Source organism: Ptychodera flava, chromosome 9 (assembly GCF_041260155.1).
Source record: "Ptychodera flava strain L36383 chromosome 9, AS_Pfla_20210202, whole genome shotgun sequence".
Taxonomy (NCBI): Eukaryota; Metazoa; Hemichordata; class Enteropneusta; family Ptychoderidae; genus Ptychodera; species Ptychodera flava.
In genome coordinates, this window is record NC_091936.1 from 3725887 (window position 1) to 3741075 (window position 15189).

Below are 15189 nucleotides of genomic sequence, written 5' to 3' on the forward strand. Positions count from 1 at the left end.
AAAATTCTCAGTTTTCTTGCTTTAAAGTGAAAGTGTCAACATTTATGCTTTAAAAAGTAAACCATATTAATATATTTTCCCTTTTGTTGCAACTTGCAATTTTTCATTTTTGCCCTAAAAGAAATCTTTGACTTGACTGTTAAGATCAGCCTATTTCTTAATCATTCCATCAATGCCTCATGATCCATTCACTGCAATTTACAAAAGTCTACAATGTTACTATAGAGTCTGAAATCTCCCACTGCTTATTTTAGCCTGAATCATGCAGCAAAACCAAATTCAAGCCAAATATTGTCTTTTCTTATTTTCCATTTCGGTGATGATAAACCAGTATTTTTAAAGATGGTATCAGACTTTGGTGACATTTTACTTGTCAAAACTGTAATGTTTTTTAAGAAAGCAGGAATAATTGAGAAAGACCATAAAAAATAGTAAATATATTATTAGGTAAACATTTAGAACATTCATATACACCAGTGCTATCAGCTTTAAATAACGGATAACAATTTCAAATTCAAGGTGATATCAAATGGATTTAAAGTGTGCAGCAGCAAAGTTCAAGTTTTCACTTCTGTCTTGCACATGAAAATTTCTACAGGTAAAAACTTCTTCTGATAGTATTTACATACTTCAAAAGCAATAAAACTGGTTAATTTGATTCTATTGGTAGGACTTTTGGTACCATTTTAGACATTGTATAAACAAGCATGAAAGTTTAGTTTTGTGGCATTTCAAGTTTTGTTGAGACAGCAATCCAATAAGATGTCAGGGCCATGGATAACTTGTGTAAAACATCTGATATTTCAGATACTTTTAACTTGAGTTTTTAAAAAAATTTTAAAACTTGCCACATTCCTGATTAAATTCATTTGAATTGCCATAACATCACATGGGCTATAGCCAGCAGCTCTGAATTGTCATGTAGTTCAATTAGAAAAAAAATTAAAATTAAAAATTTACGATTTTGTGGATTTTTGTACTTTCCCTTAGCAACTGTTGCTAAGCAACTTGAATACTTCAGGATTGCCTGTGTGTATGGTAACATTAAAATGGTTAAGGCCTGTGTTGGCACGAGATTGTCTCATCAGAAAATTTACCCACCAGATTACAATTTCAATGGAAAACAAAATGCTGCTCCATAATCCTCTTACAAACTAGAACAAAGGCAATCCCAGGGATCGCGAACAGTGCCTTAAGTCTCCAAAAGCAAACTTAACAAAATTTGGGTGTTTATTTATACCCCTGGTATATAAAGACCTTTTATTGAACACCTAAACTACAGCATAACCACTTGCACAGAGAAGATATTGTCTTGATATCTAATTCTGGCAACACCAGCTCATGCTATACAGCTATCCTCCAGAGCCATTGAACTTCTGTGGATTTCTCTCTGTTCCTATGCAGGTAAATTTTCATGTTTGCTTTAGATGTTAGCGCTTTGCATCCTTTGTCAGTACAAACATCTATGCATAGTTACACATGTTGTTTAAATCTTTTGGTCAATCTTGATGAGATCTTGTGTTTGTCAATAAAATATGAACAGCAGCACAAAATATACAGAAGCTAAAAAGGTACATGATTGGATGGCATGGCCACGTAATAATTTTGATTGTGAACAGATATCAATGTTGCACTCATTCCTTGCACCCAAGACTGACTCACTTTAAGCTGATCAAACTTGTGCGATATTTCACGGAAATTTCAGAACACTATGCAATTTACCAGGTGTGATTTCATTTTAAGCAGAAGTCTATGTACATGACAAACTAAGGGAAATAGTTTGTATAACCAGTACAACTAGACACATATATTCCTCGCTTAGCTTGCAGTATCTTTGTAGATCCGAATACAAGTTCCTACTGGTTATATATATATTTGTCAGTTCTCAAGAGATTAAAACCTCTCAATTTTCATAAACATTCTATGATCCAACTATTGAAACCTTGAATCTATTATATCAGGATAATAATGAATGGAACACTTTTTATCAGCTGCTGACAATCTATATGAACTGGGTTCAGAAAAACAATCACGGGACACAAACAGTACCCATAGTAAATGTTCTATTCTTTTGGTCTTCAAAGTACATGCAACTTCTTGTTGTACAACAATCTGGAACATCCCATAATATGCTTGTTGATTAGAATCTCATGTATGTCATATGATGTCATAATTGACAGAAAACTTTGGCCCTCAGTTGTTTTGCTGTTCTCAGGACTTGAGAATTTGAATGCAGCTCTCATAGAGAAACTGACTGTATCAGGTTGAGTTGGACAAATGGAAATAGTATGGTCCTCAGAAGAAGATGTCTGTATCATATCTGTTTGGCAATCTTCATGCTGACAACAGTATTGATTCATATGTTTCTGAAACTTCATGTACCAGTATTTACATGACACTGTTTTATATCTAACATGGGGAATTCATGTTTCAGTTCACAGGAATGAATGAAGTGACAACAAAACATGAGCAATCAATGTATCAATCCAATTTTTAATCCTGTAAATATATTCTAATGATAAATAATTAACACTATATCACTATATCTTTCAAGAAGAAGGGTACTTTTCCACAATAAAGAAGTACCTGAACATTGAACAATTGAAATTCAATATTTCTATAACACTTGGAAGTCAAGAACAAATGATAAAATAAAACTTAGAAATTCATGCAATAACACATTTACAATTTAGAAGCATTAAAATGAAATCTATATATATATATGAAAGATAAGAAACATGCAATTGAAACTTTTAACAGAGGTGAAGATTTGCATGTCTGCTTTGAATTAAAAAATCTGTCAAATATGAATTTTAAGGCACATCTATATCATAATTGATTTATGCATGATTCAACTATTACTTTAAAAAGATAGAAATAATTTTAATCAGATTCCGGTTCCAGGTTGAGGGTTTTGGGTAGAGGGAAAACAGTAAAGCAGAATAGGTTATTTGACTTTAGTTTTCTTATACTGTGCAATATTGAACATGGCTGATTTACTTCTAAATATGAATTACAACAATTTGGACAGAGAAGGCAGACGAAAACACGGCTGCAATATGGAGCATGCACAATAAAATTGGACAGGGCATGTAGCATGGCATATACTCATGGACAATGGAACTGAAGCTAGTGTGCATGATCATTGGCTGACTGACATGGTTGTGGCTAACAATGCATTTACAATAGATGATATGCATTTGGCAGTGTTCTGTACTACTAAATTCCCTTGCCAATCATTAACATTTCAGGAAATACATTCGTAGAATTTGAGTTTAAAGAAATGTAATTTAGGATATGCTGAGTAGTAATTTCCCCTGTTTCTATTGAAAACAGTCGGAAACAAGTGAATGTCGTCTAAAGTAAAGAAAGTCTCCATATTAGGTTCCATGATTTTTGAATGGGTCAGTGAACAAAATTGCTGTCCTGAAATCAAACAGCTGGCTAGCTGACCTAAGTAGATAATTATTTTAATACTGTTAGTGTGACATTTGAGTGAATTCTTTGATTTCAGACACTATAAACACAGCCAGATAGAAAATACAGAGTGATTGAATTTTCAATGTGCTGAATCTCACAGCTCAACTGATTACAGAATAAATGTCTACATTTATGAAAACGATTTCATCTTTAAACATGAATTTTAATAAATTCTCCAGCTGCCTCTTTGCGAATCAAAGCAAAAACAAAGACAATAATGGACATAGGATATTATTATATAAATATTGCAAATACAAAGAAGTACGTCTATGAAGTGAAAGGTACTACACGCTACAGATGGATGATTACAAATATTACTGTTAATGATTAATATCAAAAGGGCAATACCAGCTTTATTTTAATTTCCAGGTATACACCAGCTACAGTTGAATATCTGTCCAGTTCTCTTGAAACTGCCTCCTGCAAGAAAAGCACTGGCAATGGACAATGATTTTATCATTGCGTGTAAAGTTTAGTTCAAAGGAAAACATGTCACTGTGGATAACACACAAAAAAAGTATTTGGCTTCATACAGGCTGTACAATTTCATGAAAATATCATAAGAGTACTTTTTTCACGGTAATGTATATCAATAAAATTGAGTGACACTGATTTCTTCTCTTGGAAAAACTAGTGGCAGTATGCAATGAATGGTGACTACTGGACAGGATTATAAACATTGCACATATGAGTTAGAAAAAATCTAATGCAGAACAATAAAATCCAATAATCATCATAGATAAATTTGACATCACACACAAGTATGACACAAGTATGTATTACATATTTGTGCATCAAATGTATATGTATATATCTGATATGTAATGACGGCATTGGTAACAGGTAAGAAAATACCATGAATATAAAACATAAGATAGCCAATGGACTTTAGGCCAAAAAAAAATAATAGGTTTGTTTCTGGTCATTGACATGTGGCAAAAATGATAGGGCAACGCAATTTTTTTCAATTTTTTTATTTTTGATGGAATTTGATACATTTCCCCCATAGGGGCAAATGAAAAACAGGGTTAAAAAGAGTTGACGAACACACTTTGAAGTGATGCAGCCGGCGACCAGAAACAAATCAATTTTGGGGGGGCCTTGCCGTAACTATGCTATGTAGCCATCTAACATTGAGAATTTCTTTCTCATGGACAATAAATTGCAGTAAGCAAGCAAGAACTGCAATGAAGTTCTATGATGCATACATGAATATTTGTCTCAAATAATTTTGTACAAGTTGAAGTAAAAAACTGAACAAATTGGCAGGACACGAGGAAAGTACTTCATTATGGCAGCACAAATATTTTTACACACAGTACTGTATAGCACACATCAGTATACACATTCTCTCAATATAAAAAATTGAAATTTCACAATTGAGTTACAAGTGGTTGGTCAAAATGTCATGGTCAGTTCACTACAATTAGCATTGTGGTTTTTGTGGGAATTACTGGTGCTGAAAAAATACTGGCTTTTCATGTCACTGTCAATTTCCTGACATGTTGAGTGATTTAATGGCGTATATCTAGCAGAGAATCTTTTCACTATATTCTTACGCTAAAATGACAAGGCAAGGCGGCTTAGACACTTGATAAACCATGATCTCTGCCATGCAGATTGATTAAACCAGTGTATTTATCAAGAGTAGTACCCTGCCATATTTACCAGGGTTCACAAATTATGTTTCTAGGGTTCCCCTTGGTATATCAATGCAATCATATTAGGATAATTGAAATGATATAGGAGTTTCCAAACCATTTACATACCTTCCAAAACCTTATACCAAAAATACTGAAAACATTTACAAACTGCAATGCCAGTATATTGATTTTAATTCTAAACATTTTGAATTACCTTGTTCAATTTATATCTTATATTGGCAGACAAAATCTACATCTGAATCATTGATTAAACCAAGTTTGAAAATTGTTTCATAAACTTCCACTGTCTTTTAAAAATTTGTCAGTCACACTTATCATATTAGCATGGAAGGCCACAGTAAATTATGATTGTATTATTAACAAAGCATGCAGAAAACAATAACAGACTAGTTACACAGACTGTACAGAGACTGTAGTAACACAGACTGTAGTAACACAGACTGTACAGACACTGTAGTAACACAGACTGTACAGACACTGTAGTAACACACACTGTACAGACACTGTCTAAGTCCGGTAACAAAATAAACTGCATCGTTCAAGAGTACTGAAGAGTATGAAGAGTACAAAACTTAACGTATTCCGTATTTTTCATTTTTATGAAATATCAACAAATACACAGCTTTTTGTAGGCATTGCTGGCATTTGAAAAAAACTGAAAATGAAACTGTGTAATTTCTCTTGGACAGAGCAATGGAGTAACAGACCATGATTTGTGATCTCCAAATGAAGAAACCAGAATGCAGCATCATAGACAGCAATCTCTTTGCAATGACAGTTTGTTCAAATCTAATTGTTTGCAGTAGAATGGTTAGGTCTACGTTCTTGAGAATGGGGTGAAACCGTTTGTTTTCCAACACAGATCAACACAATGATCTGCAGATACACATCCCAGATTTCAGAAAAGTTGACGTAAATAGTAAGTCACCTTTCAATCAATTCAGATCTTTGCCTTCTCTTGTTGAAACTCAACCTTTCCAAAACCACCTGTCTTTTGCATTCTAGGAAATATGATATTGTGCATTGAAGGATTCGATATGGCTGACACATTTTCTGTGGAGCTTTCAATGTTCATCAATAACTACGAATTCAGCTGCTAGGTATTTCTACAGTTATATAACCATCAGTTTTGCCCCCAAAAAATATGAACTACAGAACCATTTTTAGAATAAAAATGCTAGGTTTGTAATATTGCACAAAAATGACTGATAAGAGGTCAAACAAAAACTAAGAGTGACATAATCATCCTTTCAATCTCTTACAGTAGATGTTGAAAATATACTTTTTTCTCAAAAGCACTGATTGCAGAAGCTACTTTAGTCTGTCTATTACATGGATCTTCAAAATATTATAGGACTTTTCAATTTCTGTGATTTTTCTCGTGGTAAGGTATTACACAAGAGTTTGGGGATTTACAGTGCATGAGATCAGTGATTTCATCAACACACAACATTCTGCCAGGTTCAAAAGCCTTCCTATGTGACTAGGCAGAGTATGAACAAAAGGCTGGGTTTTTGGAGATCAGATTGCTAGTAACTGCTCAACAACAAATGCATGAAAAGCAAATCTCATATTTCAAATCAATTTTAGAAAAAAAATATAAATATGGAGCCTAGAGGTTTTGTCCGATTGATTTCATCTAATGTACAAATATGAAATTTGAACATCATGGAAGACTTATTATTCTGTATATCAAATAACATGACAAATCTATCACATTACCCAATACATATTCTAATTGGAAGACAAATATTGGACAAAAACAGGTCTGTAAATATGAGACACTGACAGATAAAATGTTTGTCACAACAACTTAGAAATAAGATTTCATATTTTCAATCTTTTGTTCTTTGATGGCTCAAGAGTAACTATGGTTGTCCATGTGTAAATGCTTTTAAACCTTGGACTTTCAAATCAATGTGGAGAAACAACCATCTGCAAAGTTACTGTGATGAAATACATCACTAATTGACTACAACATCTCTATTCTACACAAAGGTATCAGCTGGTTATTGTTGGCAATCCCTACTACCATTCTAATGGTAAAGGTGAAGTTGGTCTAAAAACTTATATTTTCTCATACTCAATAATCGAGACTAATTTCTGGAATATTCTGTTGTTCCCACTGCATGCCATTACCTGTCTTATCTCCATAAACAAATTCATCAGTTTGTTTTTCTGATCCCTCATAAAACACATCTTGATCTTCATTCTCTAGTTTATCCTGCAGCAGTTTCTTAGCAATGTTTTTTTCCTGATCATCAGATGGCAATCTCTCATCTATTGTTAGTTTTTCCTGTCTACCTGTTAGTTTCAAAGACGGTCTCCTTTTTGTGTTATTTTCAATGAAAGCTACAAGTTCATCTGATTCAAGATCTTGTATAACTTTGAATGCATTTAGTTTAGATTTTCTGTGGGCAGCAGAGCCATTACTACTCTCCAGACTTGCTCTGTCCACAAGATCATCGGGTGAAGTGTTGTCCAGAACAATGCCTTCATCAGACAGCTGTAAGCTTGATCCCCTTCTAAGCACTCTGCGTTGCAACCGTTGTTCTTCTTTCTCCAAGGTCTTCAGCTCTTCCTCTAGTGACATAGGTGTTCTCATTTGTGGTGACAGAGATGCTGGTTGCCTTGGTGATAGTTGCCTTGGGGATTTCTGCTGTTGTCGTTCATCATCCAGTTTGATGAGTTTATCAAGTTCTTCTTCCTGCTTCATGACGTCTTCTTCCTCCTGACATGATAAAAAAAAAATCTTGGATATTACTGTGTCTCTAAAATTACATTCTACTTGATCGTATGTCCTTTATTGCTGTCATCTTCAAGTGTTTTTCTCTATAACCTGGCATTCAGCGGGAAAAATTTTGAAAATTTCTGCCACTTTCAATTCATGAAACTCTTTTTTCAGGCAAACTTGAAGTCCTTTGTTGATTATTTCAATGATTGTGTACTAGTGTATAATGATATGTTGCAACTTATCGCAATGACATAACTAAAACCCAAAATGCTGATATTTGATGATGCGTTAGTACACAAAGTATAAATTCATAAATTGACAGTAACTGTTAAGAAAGTACAACAGTAAATGGCAATAAAATACTAGCTTTTCATCACAAAAAACTTTCCAATCTCATATTAAGGATATAATATGTGTATGCTATGGCATTCAGAAAGCTAACAAAACCTTTGACATGGATAACAAACACAAAACACAGTTTTTGAAGTGAATTATAGCGTTAATTAATTGGTAAACAAAGAATGACATGCAATTAACCATGGCAATGTAACCTGCACCATTCACTGATAAAAGTTGTACTAAATTCATCCAATCATTACTCAGTATTAGCAGAGTAATTGACATATTTAGTGGCCTCCATCGCTATGACATCACACTTTCTACTGATACCTACCATGAATGTCATGCAGGCATAATTCTGACCTATCCCTTTACCATTCTAATATAACATCTTTCAATTGCTACTTTGCGGACCTCAATCCACAATATTGCCCTTCGATAATGAAATCAAATGTTGACCTTCAACAATTTCATTAAATATCACAGCAATGAATTTGACCTGAAAACCTGACACAGAACAATGCTCATTGATGACATATTTTATGACCACCTGGAGAATTGTCAAATGGAACATAGACCTTGATTGAGACATTGGAAAGCTAGATTCATGTTATCAAGTCATTCTCAAGGCTGTACATCAATCAATATTTCCTCTCTACTCTTAATTGCACTTTAATATTACAAGATTTCTATTTCACCTTTATATTTGCTTTTCTGAAAAAAAAAATCTTAAATCATGCTGGACACCATATTCATTCATAAATTTTCAAATGAGGAATTTTTCTTGAAAATACTGCTTAAAGCAGTATGGAATTGCCAACTGAAAATATTCAAAGTGACCTTTTGCTCCACCAAACTGAATAAATTATTATTTTGACTCAAATAATTATGTGAGTTAATATTTACTTTATCAATGTACCTCTTTATGTTAACAGATATTACTAGTATATCATACCAGTATATTGATGGTGCAAATACAGCAATCTGATTGGTCCAGATGTGAAAGTAACCATGGTATATTTGTGATATGGCACATGTGATCAAGAGCAAAAATCCTTTTTTGACGTTCCATGCCAGAATTTCAATAAACTGCTATGATATAATAGCAATAAATCACACCCAGGGACGGTATACCACTTGATTTTGACCAGTTCACTTCATATATGCACTCACTATCGCTAATGCATATATGTTGTGAACTGATCAAAATCTTGTGATATACCGTCGCTGGGTGTGCTTTATTGCTTAAATACAACATAATCAAATTCAAATTTCAGACCACAGTCCTTGCTATAAGATCAAAGTATTTACAATTTAATCTATTTATTGATCCATATCATCACAGATCCACATCATCACAGATCCATATCATCACAACTCCATGTAAGGAAGCAATAATAATTATGTTCCTACTCAGACATTACAACATCATATCCACTTTGAGTGGGTTCCATCAACAAATAACCACCAAAGGCATTGTATCAATCCAATAAGGAGTCAAAAGGATGAGATATTATCAATGAGTACACTTGGTTAACCAACCTGTAACAATTTCTCTGATCTCTTCAAACTTTCTTCAACTTGAGTTTGAGTGAGTTCTTCTTGCTGCAGTCTTAGCGACTCGTATCGTTGTTTTTCTTGAAGCAGAGACTCTTCTGATGCCAGTCTAAGTCAGATAATAATAAACAGTGTCAATAAATTTATCCCATGAATTTTCGGTGACTGTCAGAGAGACACTATCTGGTCAGACTGCAGAGGCAATGTACAACTGCTATATTCACTGAGATTTAAGGCCAGAAAGCAATTCTCTTCGAGCCCCATTTGTGTTGAACTTACTCCTTCTAAAGATTGGCTTTGTCAGGAATGTGGAATGTTTCAAACTGGTTTCAAGACTGATCTGTTCACCAAATATTTTGTATTATAATCTATTATTTTTATTTCAAAAATTTGTTACCCATTATTTTATTCTTCCAAATTGTGTACATGTCTATACTGGAGGTAATAAATATCAACATCACAATGGCAGGTATTTGTTGTATAGGAATTATCTCTGGGGTCAAAACGTATGGTTGGACAAAACCCTAATCAAGATGTTGATAGGTCTGAAATATTTGTATAATGCATGGATAAAAAATCTTTCACAACAAAATACTTTTGTATCAGGCTGAACAAAACCTACATTATATGACCAACACTGCACATGGCTCAAACCTCCAGATCAAAAGTCTGTATCATCTATCGTAATCTAAAATTAAGATATTGATAATGATCCAGTGCCAATGACTGGAACAATATGACACATGGAAAAAAAATGCGATAATTTTTTTATTCTCTGCCACACTCTAGAAGTCCAAAAATGCTAATTTGTGTCATTGTAAGGTTATGATTCTAACAAATTTGCACAAATCAGATCATGGCACTGGCTCCACAGAGGAGAATATAGCTATTGTACATGGTATAAAACATCTATTTTCCAGCCTAACTAATATTATTTTTTAGCATTGTTTCAAATCAAACTGATTATATAATCCCTGGATACAGAAGTGACATTTTGGTCAAATTTCTACTTGAAATATAACAAGTAAACTCAGAACTGAGACATCATGTGTGTTGCTGACCAGCATGAACAATATAGTGTGTACATGCATCAATACATAAAAGAGCAAATTTCCAAGATCAAACCACTGACCCTAAATAATTGAGGGTCAATAATCAAACGGTAACCATCTTGTGATAACAACAGCACAACACTGAAAATCTGTAATAGTCACTGGTAAAAATGTTCAATAAAAACAATTTGTTAAAAAATGAAATTGCATGTTCAAAGGATGACAACCAACATCATGGACTTGAATAGAAAATGAAAATTGGCGGCATGATCCTGGTTTTGACCTTGGAGTGGGACTATTCTATTAGGCAACAGGGGTCTCAGGGTACCAGAATCATATGGGACTGGAAAAACGTGCCTTCTATTCAAGGTTTACCAACATGGAAACTTCAATGTCACATTATTTTACTAGTTTCTTTGGTCTGAAAAGTGATCTTATCAACTGTAACAATCCACTACAGGTTCTAACCTTTACAAATTTTGAACTAAACCACAGTACAGGTTAACACATGGCTGTACAGTATTTTTTTTTACGTATTATGCTTATGCATGAGCAGAGAGTTACACTCAGAGAGTACGGTAAACTGTGAGTACATTCTTGCTTGGTGACTTTGATGACTTCGAAAAAGTGAGTTTGTTATTGATATTGGTATGGCAACACAGTAGAACTGCCACTATTTGAAGTAATCATCATATTCTGCATAAAAAAAAAAACAATTGAGAAACCTGTTACCCACCTGAGTTTTTTAGCTTCATCTAACATGGATCTGTATTCTTGCAATGTCAGATCATTTTCTGTTCCAGACACAGCACCATCACTACTAACATTCCCTAAAAATTACAGAACAAAGTGAAAAAGTTTTCAGATGTACCAATATGATGATACATCACATCAAGATACTGCATTACAAGCCGGCATCTTAAATTGCCTGAAAAAAAACTCAGCTTTGTTCATTAACAACTTTTGGGACTTTGCCAATCCCTGGTAAAAATGAGTTGCATTGTATCAGATTTACAACTTCTAATACTTCTTTATTCTCATGTGTCTTCTATCAGATGGTAAAAGGCTGACCAATCTACATAGACAGCTAAAAAGCATTTGTTGCTGAGAAATGAATCCAAATACTGAAAAGCAATAAATACATCATGAGGTAATGAAAGAAGACAACACCAAAATGCCTGAAGATATGTTTCACTGGATTTGACAACCAAAATCTGAGCAGACCCACATGTCCTTCTTGTCTATCAATTACTAGTATACATCATTTATTTTTATCTACACCATTCATGTTGTGATCAGTTTTGTTTGCAAATTGTTGGCTGTCATATTTATCACTTGAAACAAAGCGGGACTGACCACTTACAAGCTTTAGCATAAACACTGCTTTGCTTTGATTTGAGGAAATAAGTTTTGCAACAAGTGGGTGTAAATGTATATGCTAGTATTATCCTGACTTTGCCAGATTTTGGGTAAAGTTACAGTAAGACCAAAGCATGCAGAATTTAACAATGTTCTCTCAAGAGGGCGGTGTGACCAGAACAAACAAATTGTCTCTTGATCCACAGCAATTGCTAGCTCATATAATACAGAGACAAGTTACTACTGGTAAAAGTGTTTTGAGTGATTATCATTATGTTATGCTAAGAAAATTTACTCAGTATGAACAACTCACAAGATAACACCAACCACACAGCGCAATAAATGGGAGACATTTTCTTACTTGTTAGTGTTGGTTTTCTTTCTCTGGCACTACCACTTTGTGTCTCATCAGCAGCAGCATCCTCTCTCTGTGGAACCAGTAAATTTGACAGCTGTTCAATGAGTGAAGATTCTACTAAATTCATATCCTCTATGCTTGCCATCTGACCATCGCTTAGTCTTTGATCTTGTACAGTCAAATCTAAAGGCCTGTCATTCATCATGGTTTGATGTATGCCCTGATAAGCAGCTCTTTGTCTGCTGGCCCGATCAAACTGAATATCTTGTTCCAATTGCTTCCTGTCATGACTAACTTCAAGTTCAAGTTTCTCCAAAGGAGTGAGGTAAGATGAATGACTGAGACCTGAGAGACGTCGCAGATCTCTCCTTTGAGTGAGATGAGAATTCAGCGGTGTTGAAGTAGTCTGAGAATGGCTACTTGGAGTTGGCAGTTGAAGTTGATTGGCAGTGATCTGTGCTGGCACATTGCTCATGGATGGAACAGAACTGTGAGATTGATTGGCAGATGATGCCCTCTGTTCACTTGGTAGACTTGACATAAATGGAGGTGTGGTTAGCTGATTGATTTCAGATAAAGAATATTGATTGGTTGACAATGGCAGTGATGTCAAAGGTGGTTGTGATTGGGTGAGTATGAAGCCTGGCTGATTTCCATGTTGGGCTGTTAGTTGAGACACTGAGTTTGGCAGAACCCTGGTTTGGTTTGCAGAAATAGACTGATATGGAAGCCTTCTGTACTGATCAATAGGTGACAGATATCCCTGATGAATTGATTGCACTGATGTCTTCTGCTTGTCTTGATTTACATAACCCTGCCTCATCTGATTGGCCAAGGATGGAGATGCAAGCAGCTGATTGGCCAACTGATTTTGTAAGAGTAAATCACTAATGGTGTCAATGCTTGATGCATTTCTGGGTAATCCTAAATTCACATGTTGAGTCTGGGTATGTGTTCCACTCAATGGTGATTCTTGGAAGGAAGAATTGGTGTTTCCACTGAGATTGGGAGAAGAGTATGTAAAACCAGAGTCTGTATTGGATGGTGAAATATGTCTGTTCTGTAAGCCAATGGCTGGTATGGTGTATGTCACACCATTCTGTGTTTGATACAGAGACATGGCTCTGTGTGGTGTTTGCCATGCATTGGATGTAACTGCTGGTGTTGAACCTAAACTATAGTTGGGCATCTGTCCGGGAGTGGTGTTGTTGATACCAGCATGGTTTGGTTGATTACAGAGTAACGCATCGCTTGATGTCCACCTGGTCTGAGCAAATTGTTGTGATGGAATCATGTAAGGCCATTGCATGTTGTTAGGTTGGATACCTGTCATGGGGTGATCAAGTCCAGTTTTGCCTCTAAAATCAACAAGGTCTCTTGGAGGCCCATTCAACACTCCCTCCATATCATCGCTGTCACCGTATATTCCATAGGTTTGGTTTTGACTGTCATTTTCATGTAAGCTAGGTTGGTGCAAATTTGGCATAGAGATGGCAGTAACATTATCTTCATAAAATGATGGTTTCTCTGTACTGATACTGACATGTTTTTTGTTAATGAATCCATCACTACCCTTACAGTCATCACCAGTATTGGCTTTCAGTCTGTCACTTGATGCATCCATATTTGTATCATCATTTCCTAACCTGTGAGGGCTATGATCACTAAGTCTTGGAGACCCTTGTTGAGGGCTTCTATTATGGTGTCTCTTAGGATCTGTATCACTACTTTTGTACAGGTTTGTATCACTATATCTTCTCCCATTCCTTGTATCAGTCTGTGATCTCCTATGTCTTGACTTTACACGTTTTTTCACTCCAGAATCCTCCAATCCATCTGAGTCATTTTGTACTCCACTCTGCAAGTTGTTATGTCTGTGATACCTTTTGTGTTCTGTCCCATATGGTGCTGTGTCATCCTGTTTGTCAGAGTGTGTATCACCATATCTATTGTCTCTCCTATCTCCCTTCCCTTGGCTTTTATCTTGGTGTCTGTTTGGAGTTCCATCAAAGTCATCATCATCATCTTCATCTCGCCTGTTGGTCAATTTCTTGTCTACTTTCTCCCTTTGTTTCAAACGTTGCTTTGGACTTGATTTGGATTTGCCCTTGATGTTGTCACTTTCTTCGCTGTCCTCCTCACAGAGTTCAATGTCATCATAACCTTCAAGATAATTGGTCTGCCACTGCAGTATCTTCAGCATTTCTTTAGGAGATACTTTTTCTTTGTTGTTAAAGAGACACTTCAGCCACAGACACCTGTGCAACAAGGTAGTACAAGAACGATCTGTGAACAATATACTGAATCATATGATCTTTTCTCAGACATCAACTTCTGAAATGAAACATTTTCACACTTGAGAGAACAACATGATCCCTTGGAAATTTGTACCAACAACGTGAGCTACTTTTCATGAAGGAATTTTGAGACTGACAAGCCACACAGAGCAAATATTGAACTTCAGTGCTGCTTGCAATCTCAAAAAAAAGAAATTGCTAGGTCTCTGTAGAGTCATTTTTGTGAAAATTTTTATCTATTCCTGTAACTTGTAAGAACAAAAAATAATGTACATCAATTTGATATCTAGTTGAGTGGTTGCATACAACTTTCTTTTTGCATTAAAAAGTGAGCTTGGTAAATCTAACA

The 15189-nt window shown here is 35.1% G+C and overlaps 1 protein-coding gene across 3 annotated transcripts in view; it reads right to left on the reverse strand.

The window, feature by feature from the left end:
• Positions 1 to 2473: 2473 nt before the first annotated feature.
• The window catches only part of LOC139139781 (uncharacterized), a 46428-nt gene continuing 33712 nt past the window's right edge, over positions 2474 to 15189 (reverse strand). For all 3 annotated transcript variants that reach the window (XM_070708691.1, XM_070708689.1, XM_070708690.1), the window contains exons 12-15: positions 12547 to 14801; positions 11563 to 11656; positions 9760 to 9883; positions 2474 to 7875 (exon numbers count right to left, since the gene is read on the reverse strand). In XM_070708691.1, coding sequence (XP_070564792.1) covers positions 7228 to 7875; positions 9760 to 9883; positions 11563 to 11656; positions 12547 to 14801 — 3121 coding nt within the window. In that variant the 3' untranslated portion in view covers positions 2474 to 7227. The remainder of the gene's footprint in view (positions 7876 to 9759; positions 9884 to 11562; positions 11657 to 12546; positions 14802 to 15189) is intronic.